Source organism: Pelophylax lessonae, assembly GCF_965119305.1.
Source record: "Pelophylax lessonae genome assembly, chromosome: 1".
In the NCBI taxonomy this organism is placed as follows: Eukaryota; Metazoa; Chordata; class Amphibia; order Anura; family Ranidae; genus Pelophylax; species Pelophylax lessonae.
This window is the reverse complement of record NC_138768.1, coordinates 11,757,987-11,778,650: the sequence shown is the minus strand read 5'-3', so window position 1 is coordinate 11,778,650 and position 20,664 is coordinate 11,757,987. Positions and strand designations below refer to the sequence as shown.

Sequence of the window (20,664 nt, the reverse complement as noted above, 5' to 3'; positions counted from 1 at the left end):
TGAAACATTCTGGAAAACTTAATGCACATTTATGTTTTGAAGGTTTGATGGTAAACTTCCATTTGATTTACAGCAGGATCCCTTTAAACTCATCCATAGGGAATACATCCCATTGTGGACAGGCTTAAAACTCCATCCTGGAATACATAATTGGCTGTCCGCTTCATATGAGCATATCGATGCTGGTGTTACCCATGTTGTAGGTAGGTGTCTTCTATGGTCTTTCCTAGTCACAGGGTTGAAGAGTGCATTCCTGGTGGAAATAGGCATGACTACTACTACTATCATCCACATGACTCCCTCTGATATCGGCCACAGCACCAAATACCATCCACCTTTCTATGTACTGTATACTGTACTATCTGTATCTGGAAACTTTGGTGTATAATTTGGAGGAAGGGAAGGAATGTTGGATGTTTGCTCACCGATACACTCTGATGTGCGATCCCACTTGGACTCATTTCCACTTCTCACACATGTCATCTTCTCATGTGATGGCCGAAATCCCTTCTTACACTTCACCTCTACAGAGTCACTCACATTGTAGAAGTTCTTGTATTTAATTGATGTGTTTCTATTGGTTATTTCTGGCTTTTCACATTGTGCTGCATAGAAAAACAATTGTTAATATTAGGTAAGGAATTATATGAATATTTATTTCATATATGTTTTCTCACCTATACACATTGATGTTATATCCCCTCTTATGTATTTATACATGGTGATCATATCCCCCCCTTATGTATTTATACATGGAGATCATATCCCCTCTTATGTATTTATACATGGAGATCATATCCCCCCTTATGTATTTATACATGGTGATCATATCCCCCCTTATATATTTATACATGGAAATCATATCCCCCTTATGTATTTATACATGGTGATCATATTCCCCCTTATGTATTTATACATGGAAATCATATCCCCCTTATGTATTTATACATGGTGATCATATCCCCCCTTATGTATTTATACATGGAGATCATATCCCCTCTTATGTATTTATACATGGAGATCATATCCCACCTTATGTATTTATACATGGAGATCATATCCCCCCTTATGTATTTATACATGGAGATCATATCCCCCCTTATGTATTTATACATGGTGATCATATCCCCCCTTATGTATTTATACATGGAGATCATATCCCACCTTATGTATTTATACATGGTGATCATATCCCCCATTATATATTTATACATGGTGATCATATCCCCCCTTATGTATTTATACATGGTGATCATATCCCCCCTTATGTATTTATACATGGAGATCATATCCCACCTTATGTATTTATACATGGTGATCATATCCCCCATTATATATTTATACATGGTGATCATATCCCCCCTTATGTATTTATACATGGTGATCATATCCCCCCCCCCCCTCCTATGTATTTAAACACTGCTCAAAAAAATTAAAGGAACACTTTGAAAACATATCAGATTTCAATGGGGAAAATTATTGTATTATGTAGTTCTGTGCCTAGCACTAGAAATGGCCTTGCGGTTCGCCCGGCGGGCAGTTCGCAGCAAATTTTGCTTGTTCGCTACCCGTCAATTTTGTGAACACATGGCGTTGTTCGCGACGGCCATATTCGTTTACATTGGGGAGAACTTTGACCCATGACACTGCCGTCAGGTGGAACGGGACTGCCAATTGAAACATTTCAGCACATGGACATGCCCCCTCCCCTATAAATACCTGACCTGAGCTGGCGGCCATTTCACATTCTGCTTTTTGTCAGCGTAGGGAGAGGTCAGCTGTGTTCATCAGGGAGAGATTGCCAGACACAAATAGCTTTGTTAAGATCCACAAAAGATCTTTTCAGGGCTGGTATTTCTGTATAGGTCTACTAGTATCTTTTCAGGTTAGGGGCAGGTATCCAGTCTGTGCTCCCAGGACAGTTAGAGATCGGCAGTGACACAAATCGCTCTGTTAATGTCCACAAAAATCATTTAAAGGGCTGCTACTTATTTGGTATTGGTGTGCAGTGAACTATAAAGGGGGGGGGGGGGTAATCCATGGTATAATATACTTTGTAATATCGAAGGCATATTATAGTGGATTTGTATTGTGCACTGTGCAGCATTGTGACTGGTGTGGTGACTGAGCGTTGCTGCAGTACTACTACAAACAGTGACAAAAGCACTTTTAATGTATTATAACTAGTGTGATAGACCAGTGGCCCCCCAATACCACATATTGAAGTGGGGTGTTATCTGAGTATACTTTTACAAGTGTATTTGTGTCCTGCAACAATATTGCCTCTTTTGCTGTGTTAACTCTGCTACACACAGTGCCAAACTCACTGGCCAATTGTTTGAACAACTGGTATGATAGACCAGTGGCCCCCCAATACCACATATTGAAGTGGGGTCTTATTTAACAGTATACTTTTCTAAGAGTGTATTTTAGTCCTGCAAAAATTTGGCCTCTTTTGCTGTGTTAACTGTGCTACACACAGTGACAACAGTTACTGGCCAATGTAACATTTGGGGGTTATTTTAGCTTAAATGTAGAGCTTACCAGTGAGCTGAGTCCAGTCCAGTTGTGCCTTTCAAGGGCTTGTTGGCCCACTTTTATTAAAGAAAAGGAAAACAGTCCATCCAGGATTTCCCACGCAGGGGTTTCAACTTTACACAGCAGTAAAGAAATAATAAGCGAATAATACCAAGCCACCTGGCTCTCTGGTCAGCACTGCTCCTCAGGCTTTGACCTCGGTCCTCTTGACCCTGTAACAGTGTCCCTGTATGGTACACACTCTGTACCCTTCCTGACACTCTCCTTTTACAGCTTCCTTGCTGCTCAGGCCCACAGGTTTTGGCCCTCCGTCTGCTCTGTCAGACTGCACTGTGCAGACATGCACACTTCTCCCTTGCTTTCCAGGACTCCTTGGGAGGGTGGAGCCCAGAACCCTGGTCCTGTCTGTGTTAAAAGGCCCAGATCCACCTGCACAATCAGTGTGCTGGCTATTCCTAAGACCTGGTCCCAGGATTGGAGATTTCCTGGGTGACATACACCCTCACAGCTGACTGCACTGTCACACCAATTATTTGTAGAACTGGTGTAATAAACCTGTGGCCCCCAATACCACAGATTGAAGTGGGGTGTTATCTGAGTATACTTTCCTAAGTGTATTTGTGTCCTGCAAAAATATTGCCTCTTTTGCTGCGTTAACGCTGATACACTCAGTGCCAAACTCCCTGGCCAATTTTTTGAACAACTGGTGTGATAAACCAGTGGCCCCCCAATACCACATATTGAAGTGGGGTGTTATCTGAGTATACTTTCATAAGTGTATTTGTGTCCTGCAACAATATTGCCTCTTTTGCTGCGTTAACTCTTATACACACAGTGCCAAACTCACTGGCCAATTTTTTGAACAACTGGTGTGATAGACCAGTGGCCCCACCCCCCAATACCACATATTGAAGTGGGGTGTTATCTGAGTATACTTTCCTAAGTGTATTTGTGTCCTGCAACAATATTGCCTCTTTTTTTGCATTAACTCTGCTACACACAGTGCCAAACTCACTGCCCAATTTTTTGAACAACTGGTGTGATAGACCAGTGCCCCCCCCAATACCACATATTGAAGTGGGGTGTTATTTAACAGTATACTTTTCTAAGAGTGTATTTTAGTCCTGCAAAAATTTGGCCTCTTTTCCTCTGTTAACTGTGCTACACACATTGACAACAGTTACTGGCCAATTCTTTGTAGAAGTGGTGTGATTAACCTGTGGCCCCCCAATACCACAGATTGAAGCGGGGTATTATCTGAGTATACTTTCCTAAGTGTATTTGTGTCCTACAACAATATTGCCTCTTTTGCTGCGTTAACTCTGATACACTCAGTACCAAACTCCCTGGCCAATTTTTTGAACAACTGGTGTGATAGACCAGTGGCCCCCCAATACCACATATTGAAGTGGGGTGTTATCTGAGTATACTTTCATAAGTGTATTTGTGTCCTGCAACAATATTGCCTCTTTTGCTGCGTTAAGTCTAATACACACAGTGCCAAACTCCCTGGTCAATTTTTTGAACAACTGGTGTGATAGACCAGTGGCCCCCCAATACCACATATTGAAGTGGGGTGTTATCTGAGTATACTTTCATAAGTGTATTTGTGTCCTGCAACAATATTGCCTCTTTTGCTGCGTTAACTCTGATACACACAGTGCCAAACTCCCTGGCCAATTTTTTGAACAACTGGTGTTATAAACCTGTGGCCTCCCAATACCACATATTGAAGTGGGGTGTTATCTGAGTATACTTTTACAAGTGTATTTGTGTCCTGCAACAATATTGCCTCTTTTGCTGCGTTAACTCTGATACACACAGTGCCAAACTCACTGGCCAATTTTTTGAACAACTGGTGTGATAGACCAGTGTCCTCCAATACCACATATTGAAGTGGGGTGTTAACTGTGCTAACCACAGTGACAACAGTTACTGGCCAATTATTTGTAGAACTGGTGTGATAAAACTGTGGCCCCCCAATACCACATATTGAAGTGGGGTGTTATTTAACAGTATACTTTTCTAAGATTGTATTTTAGTCCTGCAAAAACTTGGCCTCTTTTGCTGTGTTAACTGTGCTACACACAGTGACAACAGTTACTGGCCAATTATTTGTAGAACTGGTGTGATAAACCTGTGGCCCCCCCAATACCACAGATTGAAGCGGGGTGTTATCTGAGTATACTTCCCTAAGTGTATTTGTGTCCTGCAACAATATTGCCTCTTTTGCTGCGTTAACTCTGATACACACAGTGCCAAACTCCCTGGCCAATTTTTTGAACAACTGGTGTGATAGACCAGTGGCCCCCCCAATACCACATATTGAAGTGGGGTGTTAACTGTGCTACTCACAGTGACAACAGTTACTGGCCAATTATTTGTAAAACTGGTGTGATAAAACTGTGGCCCCCCAATACCACATATTGAAGTGGGGTGTTATTTAACAGTATATTTTTCTAAGATTGTTGTCAGGTCACCTGTGGCCAGGTGACAACTGCACCCTGTTGGAGGCAGGGGCGCAGCGCAAGGTAGTGAACCCAATAGCAGACTGCTGCGGATGGACCGGAACGTGAGCCCAAGAGTCTAAGACCCAGCAGGTGTTCACCAGAGCCTCTAGTGGTGAGGATGGACTTCGCTGCAGCTGGGCCCAGGTCGTGGCCCCCGGGGTCCCCCAGGTCATGCTCCGTAGGGAGAGAAGGGAAGCAGCCACTCAGGACACACAGAATGGTGATGGTTAAGCCGAGGTCAGGGTAACAGGCAGACAAGGGTAGTCAAGGGACAGGCCAGAGGTCAGGGTAACAGGCAAACAGGAATGGTCGGAGACAAGCCAAAGTCGGTACACAGAAGAGTAGTTCAAGCACACGGCAAACAGGAAACAGGAAACTAATACTGTTGAACAGCAAAGCAGACCTGCAGTGCATTGGTTAATATAGACTTCCTGTGATGACCTGGGTGGGGCAGGAACAGGAAGTAGAAGTGATAAAAAGGATCCAGAAATGCAGTCTGACCTCTAATACAGACATGAAGGTACAGGTAAGCTTGCCAAGCTCTATTGCAAGTCCATGACAGTACCCCCCCCCCCTTTTTACGAGGCCTCCCCCTACCCCGCCTGGGCCCAGGTTTAGAGGGACACCTCAGATGAAACCTTCTTAACAGACGAGGTGCAAAGACCTCTGATGCAGGAACCCAAGACCTCTCCTCAGGACCAAAGCCTTTCCAATGAACAAGGTACTGAAGAACGCCTCTACAGAGTCGGGAATCCAGAACTTGACTGACCTTGTATTCCTGATTATCCTCAGAGACTGGTGCCCTGGTAGGGAAAGGACGAGAAAATTTATTGAGGACTAAAGGCTTCAGAAGGGAAACATGGAAGGAGTTAGCAATTCTGAGGCTTTTGGGGATCTGAAGTTTGAAACAAACCGGATTCAGTTTAGAAATTATGGTATATGGACCAATGAATCTTGGAGCTAACTTCAGGGAAGGCACTCGAAGCTTGATGTTCCTGGTGGAGAGCCAAACTTTGTCCCCTGGCTGAAGAGAAGGTGGTTTACGCCTGCGGCGGTCAGCAAAGCCTTTGAATTTGTTGGCAGCTGCCCGGAGGGAATCATGAACGTCACTCCAGATATAATTGAAGGACTCCTGAGCTGAAGCCAACGCTGGGATATCCGGAGAACAGGCCATGGGAAGCGGAAGTTGAGGATGTCTTCCATAAACTGCGAAGAAGGGTGTTTTCTGCGAACTGGTATTTACATGATTGTTATGTGAAAATTCCGCCCACAGAAGTAGAGAGGACCAATCGTCATGATGAGCGGAGACTAAAGTGCGAAGAAAAATCTCTAACTCCTGATTAACCCTCTCCGTCTGCCCATTAGATTGAGGGTGGTAAGAAGAGGAAAAATCCAAGGCAATATTGAGGGATTTGCAAAAGGCTCTCCAGAAACGAGACGTAAATTGAACGCCCCTGTCAGAAACAATGTGAGAAGGAACCCCATGGAGGCGGAAAATTTCTCAAATAAAAATGGGAACCAAGGCAGGAGCAGAAGGAAGACCAGGAAGGGGAACAAAATGAGCCATTTTGGAAAACCGATCGACTATCACCCAAATGACTGTATTACCGTCCGACAGTGGGAGATCGGTGATAAAATCCATGGCAATATGAGCCCAGGGTTCCTTAGGAATGGGCAAAGGCATGAGGAGACCAGCAGGAGCTTGTGTGGAGGATTTAGACTGAGCACAGACATGACAAGCCTTGACATAGTCTTTGACCTACGAGCGGAGATTAGGCCACCAGTAGTGACGGCTGATGAACAAGAAGGAGCGGAGAAACCCTGAGTGGCCTGTCACCTTGGAATCATGGCCCCAATGAAGAATCTTAGTTCTTAGCTCAGTGGGGACAAAGGTCTTACCAGGAGGAATCTTCGAGTCCAGGGTGGAAGAATGGGCAATAATGCATGAAGTGGGGATGATCGGCTCAGGTTCAGGAGTGGACTCCTCGTCCAAAGTGTCAAAGGACCTAGAAAGTGCATCAGCCCGACCGTTAGAGGAACCAGGTTTGTACGTAATCATGAAATTAAAACGGGAAAAGAAAAGACTCCACCTGGCCTGTCTGGGATTCAGACGTTTAGCATTCTGTAGGTACTGTAAATTCTTGTGATCGGTGAAGATCGTTATGGGGTGAGGAGAACCTTCCAAAAGATGACGCCACTCTTCCAGCGCCAATTTGATTGCGAGAAGTTCCCGGTCGCTGATGGCATAATTTCTCTCTGCCTGAGAAAATTTTTTGGAAAAGAACGCACATGGTTGACGTCTCTTCTCAAAGAGTTGAAGAAGAACAGCTCCCACCCCCACTGAGGAAGCGTCCACTTCAATAAAGAATGCATCCCCAGGATTAGGTCTCCTCAAGAGAGGCCCGGAGACAAAGGCCTGTTTCAGATCATGAAACGCAGCGACAGCTTCGGGGGGCCAGACTTTGGCATTAGCACCCTTCTTGGTCAAGGCGATAATAGGTGCAGCGATGGAAGAGTAATTCCTTATGAACTGCCTATAGTAATTTGTGAAGCCAAGAAAGCGCTGTGTGGCCTTAAGACTAGCAGGAAGGGGCCAGTTGGTAATGGCTAAGACCTTCCCAGGATCCATACGAAGGCCCAAACCTGAGACAAAGCATCCTAAAAATAGGACCTCAGAACATTCAAAGGAACATTTCTCCAGCTTGGCATAGAGATTATTCTCTTGAAGGCGCTGGAGTACAGTGCGGACATGGTTTCTATGGACATGCAGATTTTCGGAAAAGATCAGAATGTCACCCAGATAGATGACAACAAACTGGTACAGCAGGTCCCGGAAGATCTCATTGACAAAGTTTTGAAACACAGCTGGGGCATTACACAGCCCAAAAGGCATGACCAGCTATTCATAGTGACCGTCCCGAGTGTTAAACGCCGTCTTCCATTCATCACCTTCACGAATTCGAATGAGGTTGTACACCCCTCTCTGAGATCCAACTTGGTGAAAATGGAGGCACCCTTCAACCTATCGAATAGTTAAGATATTAAGGGTAAGGGGTATCGGTTTTTAATAGTAACAGCATTTAAGCCTCGATAATCAATGCAGGGTCTCAAGGTACCATCCTTCTTGGCGACAAAAAAGAACCCTGCTCCTGCAGGCGATGAGGATTTCCGGATGAAACCTTTCTCAAGATTCTCTGCGACATACTCAGACATGGCCTGGGTCTCAGGGATGGACAATCGGTAGGTACGACCCCTGGGCAGAGTTGCCCCGGGAACAAGGTCAATGGCGCAGTCAAAAGACCTGTGGGGAGGAAGCACTTCAGCTGATTTCTTACAGAACACATCCCGGTAATCGCTGTATGCAGCGGGAAGGTCAGAAGATACCGATGTGGTAGCAACCGGAAGTCTCTCCTTAGAGGTCACCTTGGAAAGACATGACGAGAAACATGAAAGGCCCCAATCCAGGATCTGCCCAGAGACCCAGTCCACATGGGGAGAGTGGAGCTGTAGCCAAGGAAGGCCCAATACAATGGGAGTAGAGGCTTTGGGCAGGATGAGAAAGGATATCCACTCCTGGTGGAGAATCCCTACTGACATCCTAATGGGTAGTGTCTGGAAGCGAATAGGGCCCCCTGGAAGAACAGTGCCATCAATAGCCGAGACTACCAACGGCGTAGAAAGGGGTGAAAGGGTGAGCTTCATGGAAGAAGCAGTTCTCCAGTCCATAAAGTTGCCGGCAGCCCCGGAATCCAGATATGCAAGGGTTGATTGGGGAGAAGTGCTTACATGAAGGGAGACTGGAAGAAGAAGACGGGAAGATGATGTTTCTGGGTCCAATACTCCACCTTCCAAATGTATTAGACCCGAGCGTTTCCCGGACGAAGCGAACAGGAGTCACGAAAATGGCCCTTGCCTCCATAATAGAGGCACAAGCCCAAAGTTCTGTACCTAGCACGTTCCTCGGGGGTTAGTCTGGTCCGGCCCAGCTGCATGGGTTCCTCAGGCAGAGGATGCTCCACGGAAGGAAGAGAGGGGAGCTCAGACTGGCTAGGTCCCAGGGTGTGTTGGCGTTTTCTTTCTATGGATCTCTCCTGAAAACGAATATCGATCTGGTTACATAAGGTGATGACCTCGTCCTTCACTCGTTCAGATAGACCCTGCAAAAAGGTAGCGACCAGGGCCTCATTGTTCCAGCTCAACTCAGCTGAGAGGATGCGGAACTGAAGGGCATATTGTCCCACTGAACGGGATTCTTGGCGGAGACGTAAAAAAGAGCACTAGCCGCTGAAGAAACCCGAGCCGCTCCTCGAAGATATTACGAAAGAGCTTCAGGAAGTCAGACAGGTTGGAAACTACCAGATCATTCCTCTCCCATAGGGGGGCGGCCCAGGCTAGAGCCTCACCGGAAAGGAGGGAAATAATATAGGCTACCTTTGCCCGATCAGACTGGAAGTTTTGCGGCTGAAGCTCAAAATGGATGGTGCATTGGCTAAGAAACCCCCTGCAGGCCTTGGAGTCTCCAGAAAAACGGATTGGAGGAGGTAGATTCAGTGAATGCGAATCTGTGACTGGTGCGACAGGTCCAGCCACTGGTTGCTCTTGGTGTTGCGGATTCGAGGTTCCAAACGAGGTCTGAAGCTGTTCAAAGCGGGAAGACAGCTCCTGCAGGAATCGCATCACCTGAGTCTGATTAGCTTCTTGCGTATCGAGTCTGCGAACTAAGCCCTGTAATGGATCATCTGGTGGGAGCGGCACGTCGGCCGGGTTCATGGCTGTTCAAACTGTCAGGTCACCTGTGGCCAGGTGACAACTGCACCCTGTTGGAGGTAGTGAACCCTATAGCAGACTGCTGCGGATTGACCGGAACGTGAACCCAAGATTCCCCAGGGCGCGGAGTCTAAGACCCAGCAGGTGTTCACCAGAGCCTCTAGTGGTGAGGATGGACTTCGCTGCAACTGGGCCCAGGTCGCGGCCCCTGGGGTCCCCCAGGTCACGCTCCGTAGGGAGAGAAGGGAAGCAGCCACTCAGGACACACAGAATGGTGATGGTTAAGCCGAGGTCAGGGTAACAGGCAGACAAGGGTAGTCAAGGGACAGGCCAGAGGTCAGGGTAACAGGCAAACAGGAATGGTCGGAGACAAGCCAAAGTCAGTACACAGAAGAGTAGTTCAAGCACACGGCAAACAGGAAACTAATACTGTGATGACCTGGGCGGGGCAGGAACAGGAAGTAGAAGTGATAAAAAGGATCCAGAAATGCAGTCTGACCTCTAATACAGACATAAAGGTACAGGTAAGCTTGCCAAGCTCTATTGCAAGTCCATGACAATTGTATTTTAGTCCTGCAAAAATGTGGCCTCTTTTGCTGTGTTAACTGTGCTACACACAGTGACAACAGTTACTGGCCAATTTTTTGAACAACTGGTGTGATAGACCATTGGCCCCCCAATACCACATATTTAAGTGGGGTGTTATCTGAGTATACTTTTACAAGTGTATTTGTGTCCTGAAACAATATTGCCTCTTTTGCTGCATTAAGTCTGATACACACAGTGCCAAACTCACTGGCCAAGTTTTTGAACAACTGGTGTGATAGACCAGTGGCCCCCCAATACCACATGGTTATCCCTGGTTATCCCTTGTCTGCTCCTCCGCCTCCGGACCAAACCTGCACTCTGCCTGGCTGGGTGATCCTGGGGACCGCAACCTGGTGTTAGCTTGCAGCGCAGTCTATCCCCACCAACAGGGGCTCTAGTGAAAACCAGCTAGCACTTAGTTTCCGCACCTCAGGTGAACCCGTCCCCTCATCAGAGTATTACATGGTGTCCATCCGGTATCCAGCACTGCTACCACCGTAGCCAACCTGGATTGTCTGACCATGCCTCTGCCAGACTTCCTGCACCTACTACCTGCTTGCGGTCCTTGCCACTGGGCTCCACTTCTACCTCCGGCCAGCAGTCCTCTGTCTCAGGTGAGCCTGTAGGATTGTTACAACAGTATACTTTTCTAAGAGTGTATTTTAGTCCTGCAAAACTTTTGCCTCTTTTGCTGTGTTAACTGTGCTACACACAGTGACAACAGTTACTGGCCAATTATTTGTAGAACTGGTGTGATAAACCTGTGGCCCCCTAATACCGCAGATTGAAGCGGGGTGTTATCTGAGTATACTTTCCTACGTGTATTTGTGTCCTGCAACAATATTGCCTCTTTTGCTGCGTTAACTCTGATACACTCAGTGCCAAACTCCCTGGCCAATTTTTTGAACAACTGGTGTGATAGACCAGTGCCCCCCCAATACCACATATTGAAGTGGGGGGTTATCTGAGTATACTTTTACAAGTGTATTTGTGTCCTGCAAAAATATTGCCTCTTTTGCTGCGTTAAGTCTGATACACACAGTGCCAAACTCCCTGGCTAATTTTTTGAACAACTGGTGTGATAAACCAGTGCCCCCCCCCCCCTAATAACACATATTGAAGTGGGGTGTTATCTGAGCATACTTTGATAAGTGTATTTGTGTCCTGCAACAATATTGCCTCTTTTGCTGCATTAAGTCTGATATACACAGTGCCAAACTCACTGGCCATTTTTTTGAACAACTGGTGTGATAGACCAGTGCCCCCCAATACCACATATTGAAGTGGGGTGTTATTTAACAGTATACTTTTCTAAGAGTGTATATTTTAGTCCTGCAAAAATTTGGCCTCTTTTGCTGTGTTAACTGTGCTACACACAGTGACAACAGTTACTGGCCAATTATTTGTAGAACTGGTGTGATAAACCTGTGGCCCCCCAATACCACAGCTTGAAGCGGGGTGTTATATACCTTTTTCCATATATACTGTGATTCTCTAGAGACTTTTGTCACAGGGTAATTTAAAAACATGACAGGCAGAGGAAGAGGCAGACACTTCGCAGGGGTGGTAGGGGTAGGGCAGGAGCAGTAGTCCGGAGCCAAAGTGTGAAGTTTCGGAAGGTGCGTTTGAATTCATCAAAGGACGCACCAGACTTGGTTGAGTGGCTCACTCAGCCTTCCTCTTCTGCACCCTCTTCATCCTCTCTATCTGCACCCTCTTCACTCTCTGCTGTGTGCACCCCCAAAGACACCACCACAAACACCACCACCACCACCACATACCCTCTGCTTGAGTCACTGGAATTATTTTCCGATCCATCACAAGACATTTGCGATGCGCAGCCATTGTTGGCATTGGATCAGGAAGAGGGGGTAGCAACAGCCGCCACTCAGCAGTCTGACGACAATACCCAGATCAGCCCAAGGAGGTTGGTCCCCGCTGTTGCTGTCTACTCCGAGATCTCGAATGTTAGTGGTGGGGAAGGTAACGTGGATGATGACGTGTCTATGGACATCACATGGGTGGCCACAAGAGAGGAAGAGGGGAGTTCAGAGGGAGTGACGGACCAGAAAATAGGGAGGAGAAGCAGGCAGAACTTGCATTGCACAGGAGGAAGCAGACTGCAAATGTATCAGGAGCGAGCCATCAACCATGTACAGTCACATCTAGCGCTCCCAGGATGCCGACACATGGCTCCGCAGTGTAGGCTTTTTTTAATGTGTCCGTTGCTGACAACAGTGTTGCCATCTGCAACCTTTGCAGTCAACGCATAAGTCGCAGTAAGCCCAACACTCACCTAGGGACGACTGCCTTAAGAAGGCACCTGAACTCCCATCACCGAGCCCAGTGGGAGCAACACCCTCAGAACCCACAAAGCCACACTCCAGGCTCTCACCGTCCAGCCTCTTCTCCTTCTCCTCTCTCCTCACATTTGTTCTCCACTCCACCTTCCATCATGCCGTCGTCACATTGTTCTGGAAAAAGGCAGGCTTCTCTGGCCCAAATGTTGGAGCGGAAAAAAATGGTGACGCCGGATAACCCTCTTGCCCAATGTTTGACTGCTGGCTTGTCGGAACTGATAACCCACCAACTACTGCCATATCAACTGGTGGACTCGGAGGCCTTTCGTAAATTTGTGGCCATTGGAACACCACAATGGAAGGTCCCAGGCAGGAAATATTTCTCGCAGAATGGCATTCCAGAGCTGTATGGCCATGTTCAGCGGCAAGTGAATATATCTCTGGCACACAGTGTAGGTACCAAGATACATCTGACCACAGACACATGGTCTAGCAAACACGGGCAGGGAAGGTATATCACTTTTACTGCCCACTGGGTGAACCTTCTGACAGCCGTCAAGCATGTAACCCGTGGCACCCGTGTAGATTTGGTTGTACCGCCACGGATTGCATGCAGGCCTGCCTCCTCTCCTCCTCCTCCTTCCTCCTCCCTCTCCTCCTCGGCTGACTCCTCCTTTTCTGCTGCTACCGTCTCCTCGCCGCCCAAGATCCCCAGAACCTATTCTACATGCCAGGTGAGACGTTGCCATGCTGTGCTGCATTTGTTGTGCCTGGAAGCCAAGAGCCACACTGGTCCTGCACTCCTTTCAGCTTTGCGTTCACAGGCAGATCAGTGGCTGACACCGCTGAATTTGACAGTTGGTAAAGTGGTGTGCGACAACGGTGCCAATCTGCTGTGTGTGCTTAAACAGGGCAAAATAACACACGTGCCATGCATGGCACACATCCTGAACTTGGTCGTGCAGCGATTTGTTGCCAAGTACCCTGGGGTCCAGAACGTCTTGCGGCAGGCCAGGAAAATTTTGGGCCATTTCAGAAGATCTTACACAGCCATGGCTCGCCTTGCTGACATTGAGCGGCGACACAACCTGCCCGTCAGGCGTCTTATTTGTGACTGCCCGAAGCGATGGAACTCGACGTTGCATATGCTTGATAGGCTGCTCCATTAGAAACATGCAGTTAACGACTACCTGTACGAACTCTGCGGCAGGACAGGTTCTGGGGAGCTTGGGTTTTTTTCACCTCACCAGTGGCTTCTCATGAGCGACGTATGCAGACTTCTGCGACCATTCGATGAGATCACCAAACTGGTCAGTCACAGCCAGGGCGTCATCAGTGACATCATACCTTACGCCTTCTTTTTGGAGCGTGCATTGCGCCGTGTCACTGATCAAGCCGTCGAGGAGCAGGAAGATGAGGAAGTCGCAATGTTGGATGAATTCCCAGTAGGTGCTACTCCATCTGAGACAAGTCAACAGCAGGAGTCTGAAGAGGAGTCAGAGGAGGACGGTGCCAGGGGGGATGAGGAGGAGCAAGAAGAGCATGCTTTAAACCTTTCTGGGATCCCTGATGTTATCCGTGGATGGGGGGAAGAGAACGAGGATGAAATTATCCTGGATGATGATGTGGAGCCAGGCCACTACACCGCTTCCAGTTTAGTGCGAATGGGGGCCTTCATGCTCCAGTGTTTTAAGGGGGACCCCCGTATAAAAAGCATAAAGGCCAAGGACCAGTACTGGGTGGCAACTTACTTAGACCCCCGGTACAAACAAAAAATGGCGGAAATGTTACCACAATCACAGAGGGCAGTCAGAATGCAGCACTTCCAGGCCTTGCTGCGGGAAATACTGCATTCCGCTTTTGCATGCGCTGGCAGAGGAATTTCCAGTCACAGAGAGACAGTTGCGGGTAGCAATCCAACAGCGCCTACAAGAAGAGGGCGGTTTGAAGATGTCTTGGTCACTTCAGATATGAGATCCTTCTTTCAGCCGAACCATCGACAGCTGTACTCCGGATCCAGCATCAGGGAACGCCTAGACCGACAGGTGTCCGACTACATCGGGTTAATGGCCGATGTGGACGCTCTGAGGAGTGATGAACCCCTGGACAACTGGGAGGGCAGGCTTGACCTCTGGCCAGAGCTTGCACAATTTGCAATGAAAATGTTGGCTTGCCCCCGTCCAGTGTCCTGTCCGAAAAGGACGTTCAGCGCAGAAGGGGGGGGGGGGGTCGTGACCGATAAGCGCACTCGCCTAGCTCATGACAGTGTAGACTACCTCACATTTATAAAAATGAATGAGGCATGGATCTCTGAGGAATTCAACAGATGTGACCAGTAGACCATGTTTCATTGAAATTCCTCATGCCAGGCCACAAATATCCGCCAGACCGCCATCCACCCACAACAATTCCTGGTCCTTGTCTTCGTTAAATACAGCCGCATAAAAGGCATTTCATGTCCATTGAATGCCAAATTTTAGGGGACTTTCAGGGCTGACAATTATTTTTTCTGTGAATGCCTAATGTACCTTCAGCCACAGAATACAACTTTCTTTGCTGTCGGGTAAACCCATGTGGGCTAATTTTTCGGGCCTATACTGGCCGACACTTACTTGTGTATCCTGTGAATGCCTAATGAACCTTCAGCAACAGAATACTACGTTCTTAGCTGTCAGGTAAACCCATGTGGTCTAATTTTTGGGGCCTGAAATGGCCAACACTTACTTCTTTATCCTGTAAATGCCTAATTTTTCAGACTGGAATTGAAAATTAATGGGTCTGTAGATGTTCCGCCAAATTGTGGAATGGATGCGGACCCATTTTACAGATGTGTGAATGGACCCTATATGTATTTGACATGTATTTACTGGCTGCTGACAGTTGTGGCTGATTTATGAAAAAAATAAAACAATTTTTGCTGTAAAAAATAAAAAAAAAAAAAATTTAGGGCAACTTTTCCAATTCCAATACTTCTATTATGACATTGTCCATGTGGTGGGACTATTTTTACACAGCTAGTAAGTCTTTTGAGGCTGCAAATATGACCTAAAGGTTTTTAAAGTTCGCCTCCCATTAAAGTCAATAGGGCCCGCCGCGAACTCGCGGTTCATGGACTTTTGAGAAAATTTGCGGTTGACGTTCGCGAACCGCCCCGGCAGATGTTCGTCCATCACTACCTAGCACTCTGTGTATTATGTAGTCCTGTGCCCAGCGCTCTGTGAATTATGCAGTCCTGTGCCCAACACTCTGTGTATTATGTAGTCCTGTGCCCAGCGCTCTGTGTATTATGTAATCCTGTGCCCAGCACTCTGTGTATTATGTAGTCCTGTGCCCAGTGCTCTGTGTATTATGTAGTCCTGTGCCTAGTGCTCTGTGTATTATGTATTCCTGTGCCCAGCACTCTGTGTATTATGCAGTCCTGTGCCCAGCGCTCTGTGCATTATGCAGTCCTGTGCCAAGTGCTATGTGTATCATATAGTACTGTGCCCAGCGCTCTGTATTATGTAGTCCTGTGCCCAGCACTCTGTGTATTATGTAGTCCTGCTCCCAGTGCTCTGTGTATTATGCAGTCCTGTGCCCAGCACTCTGTGTATTATGTAGTCCTGTGCCCAGCACGCTGTGTATTATGCCGTCATGTGGCATTTGCCAATAAAAAAACCCAAAATTTGTCCTGGATTCTTTTTAAAAATCTGGTCACCTTAGTCCTTTACGATTTTTCCTATTCACAGGGTGCAATCCTGGTGGAAATAGACATGATTACTACTACTACTATCATCCACATGACTCCCTCTGATATCGGCCACAGCACCAAATACCATCCACTTTTCTATGTATGTATACTGTACTATCTGTATCTGGAAACTTTGGTGTATAATTTGGAGGAAGGGAAGTAATGTTGGATGTTTGCTCACCGATACACTCTGAAGCTGGATCCCACTTGGACTCATCTCCACTTCTCACACATGTCATCTTCTCATGTGATGGCCGAAATCCCTTCTTACACTTCACCACTACAGAGTCACCCACGTTGTAGTAGTCCTTGCCTTCAGCCAATCTGCCCATATTGGTGATTTTTGGCTTTTTACATTGTGCTACATGGAAAAACAAAGTGTTACTTCTAGGTAACGAGTTACATGAATAATCAGGAAAAATTTCATGAAGGGACACTTGTGGTCCATTGTGTACTCTATAGATTTCTGTTTTATTTAAGCATTTTCCTGGGATTGTGGCATTGGCAGTTCTTACATAGTTAGTCAACCTGAAAAAAGACACGTCATTGACTTCAATCAATAGAAAAATATAAACTGAAACGATTAAATAGAGAACCTCAATCCTATACCCACAGTTGATCCAGGGGAAAGCAATATAACCTTATATAAAACAGGATCCAATTTGCACTAGGAGGAGAAATAATTGCCTTCCTGATCCTCCAGGAGGCAATGGGATATTTCCTGGATCATCTACCCCTGGTGTTATTATTACCTGTAAATGTTAGTATCCAGTTAACATTCAGCTTTTTTTTTGTAAAACAATCTGCTGAGCTGGCCAGAACCGTTTCTTTAGGGAACTTATTCTAAAGTACATTTTCACAGCTTTTACTGTGAAGAAACCTTTCCATATACGGAGGCATATCTCTTTTCCTCCAGACATAAAGAGAGCCCCCTTGACCTCTGTGATGACCTGAAAGTGAATAACTCAACACCAAGTTCACAATATGGACCCCTTATGTATTTATTCATGGAGATCATATCCCCCCTTATGTATTTATACATGGTGATCACACCCCCCCCCCTTATGTATTTATACATAGTGATCATATCCCCCCTTATGTATTTATACATGGCGATCATATCCCCCCTTATGTACTTATACATGGAGATCATATCCCTCCTTATGTATTTATAAATGGAGATCATATTCCGCCTTATGTATTTATAGATGGCAATCATATCCCCCCTTATGTATTTATACATGGCGATCATATCCCCCTCATGTATTTATACATGGCGATCATATCCCCTCTCATGTATTTATAGATGGTGATCATATACCCCTTATGTATTTATACATGGAGATCATATCCCCCTTATGTATTTATACATGGAGATCATATCCCCCTTATGTATTTATACATGGCAATCATATCCCCCTTATGTATTTATACATGGAGATCATATCCCCCTTATGTATTTATACATGGCAATCATATCCCCCTTATGTATTTATACATGGAGCTCATACCCCCCTTATGTATTTATACATGGAGATCATATCCCCCTTATGTATTTATACATGGCGATCATATCCCCCCTTATGTACTTATACATGGAGATCATATCCCCCCTTATGTATTTATACATGGAGATCATATTCCGCCTTATGTATTTATAGATGGCAATCATATCCCCCTCATGTATTTATACATGGCGATCATATCCCCCCTCATGTATTTATAGATGGTGATCATATACCCCTTATGTATTTATACATGGAGATCATATCCCCCTTATGTATTTATACATGGAGATCATATCCCCCTTATGTATTTATACATGGCAATCATATCCCCCTTATGTATTTATACATGGAGATAATATCCCCCCGTATGCATTTATACATGGAGATCATATCCCCCCCTTATGTATTTATAGATGGTGATCATATCACCCCTTATGCATTTATACATGGAGATCATATCCCCCCCCTTATGTATTTATACATGGAGATCATATCCCCCCTTATGTATTTATAGATGGCAATCATATCCCCCCTTATGTATTTATACATGGCGATCATATCCCCCTCATGTATTTATACATGGTGATCATATCCCCCCTCATGTATTTATAGATGGTGATCATATACCCCTTATGTATTTATACATGGCGATCATATCCCCCTTATGTATTTATACATGGAGATCATATCCCCCTTATGTATTTATACATGGCGATCATATCCCCCCTTATGTACTTATACATGGAGATCATATCCCCCCTTATGTATTTATACATGGAGATCATATTCCGCCTTATGTATTTATAGATGGCAATCATATCCCCTCTTATGTATTTATACATGGCGATCATATCCCCCTCATGTATTTATACATGGCGATCATATCCCCCCTCATGTATTTATAGATGGAGATCATATCACCCCTTATGCATTTATACATGGAGATCATATCCCCCCCCTTATGTATTTATACATGGAGATCATAACCCCCCTTATGTATTTATACATGGAGATCATATCCCCCCTTATGTATTTATACATGGTGATCATATCACCCCTTATGCATTTATACATGGAGATCATATCCCCCCCCCTTATGTATTTATACATGGAGATCATATCCCCCCTTATGTATTTATACATGGTGATCATATCCCCCCTTATGTATTCATACATGGAGATCATATCACCCCTTATGTATTTATACATGGAGATCATATCACCCCTTATGTATTTATACATGGAGATCATATCCCCCTTATGTATTTATACATGGAGATCATATTCCCCCTTATGTATTTATACATGGAGATCATATCCCCCTTATGTATTTATACATGGAGATCATATTCCCCCTTATGTATTTATACATGGAGATCATATCACCCCTTATGTATTTATACATGGAGATCAGGAGATCATATCCCCCTTATGTATTTATACATGGAGATCATATTCCCCCTTATGTATTTATGCATGGAGGTCATACCCCCCCCCTATGTATTTATACATTGTGATCATATCTCCCCTTATGTATTTATACATGGAGATCATATACCCCGCTTATGTATTTATACATTGTGATCATATCTCCCCTTATGTATTTATACATGGTGATCATACCCCACCCCCCCTTATGTATTATACATGGTGATCATATCCCCCCTTATGTATTAATACATGGTGATCATATCCCCCCTTATGTATTAATACATGGTGATCATATCCCCCCTTATGTATTTATACATGGAGATCATATCCCCCTTATGTATTTATACATGGAGATCATATCCCCCCCTAATGTATTGTCGGGATTATAGGGGGTTGATTATAATAATAATAGGTAAAAAAAAAAAATGATTTTAAAAGCCATGTATATTTCATATTATGCAGAGAGAGAGAGATTCTGAATGGTGCAGCGTCCATTTTGTTTTTAAGGTGAAAGAAGGTTCATATATGTCTTGTTGCAAAATGTCTCTTACAAGTTTACAAAGGGTCTATGCTTTCAACAGAGATCTTTGTATTTCTTTTAAAATCATAAATATGAGGCCTTTTGACATCTTTATCAGATAAGACTCAGTCAGTCTGACGCTATGTTAAGGGGGGATATCTCAGTCTGTCTATAAGTATTTAACAATGGACAATACCCCAATATACTCTAGTTGTATTTTAAAATGAGCTAAATATAAATGTTAAAGATTATTATTATGTGTGAAAAGATATTAGATATAATTATGTCATATTATGTAAGGCATATACATATATATTTAGGAATGTTATATCATATTTTGGGTTTATATTCTTACAGTAGTAATCTTACTTAGACTTAAGACTAGAGTGAATACTAATTACTTCATTTTAAGGTATGTGGTAGGAGTGTTTATATAAGCGTTGCTTTAGAATAGACTAAGTAATAGATCTTCCTATCCTAGACTAGATGTCTGACAGTTATGTCAGAATCCAAATAATGGATGGATCTTCACTAGCTAAGAGGTCAAAGATCATCTGATAAGGATAGTGGTAATTGTTTCTAATTATTATTTAACTACAAAATCTAATGAACGGTACGATACTGCCTCCTGTAGACAAAATACCAAATGCAGTTTTGGGATATTTCAGATATTCCCATATAGAAATATTATATTGTATTAAAAATAATTATTATTGAAATGGTTTAACAGATCCAATAATTGCCAAGGTGAATGATGGAGATACAGATGGAC

The 20,664-nt window shown here is 44.8% G+C and overlaps 1 protein-coding gene across 5 annotated transcripts in view; it reads right to left on the bottom strand.

The window, feature by feature from the left end:
- LOC309552235 (receptor-type tyrosine-protein phosphatase kappa-like) overlaps positions 1 to 20,664 on the bottom strand; it is a 247,879-nt gene that overhangs the window by 117,567 nt on the left and 109,648 nt on the right. For all 5 annotated transcript variants that reach the window (XM_082253095.1, XM_082253097.1, XM_082253098.1 and 2 more), the window contains 2 exons: positions 16,615 to 16,794; positions 426 to 605 (listed from right to left, as the gene is read on the bottom strand). In XM_082253095.1, the coding sequence (XP_082109221.1) occupies positions 426 to 605; positions 16,615 to 16,794 (360 nt within the window). The remainder of the gene's footprint in view (positions 1 to 425; positions 606 to 16,614; positions 16,795 to 20,664) is intronic.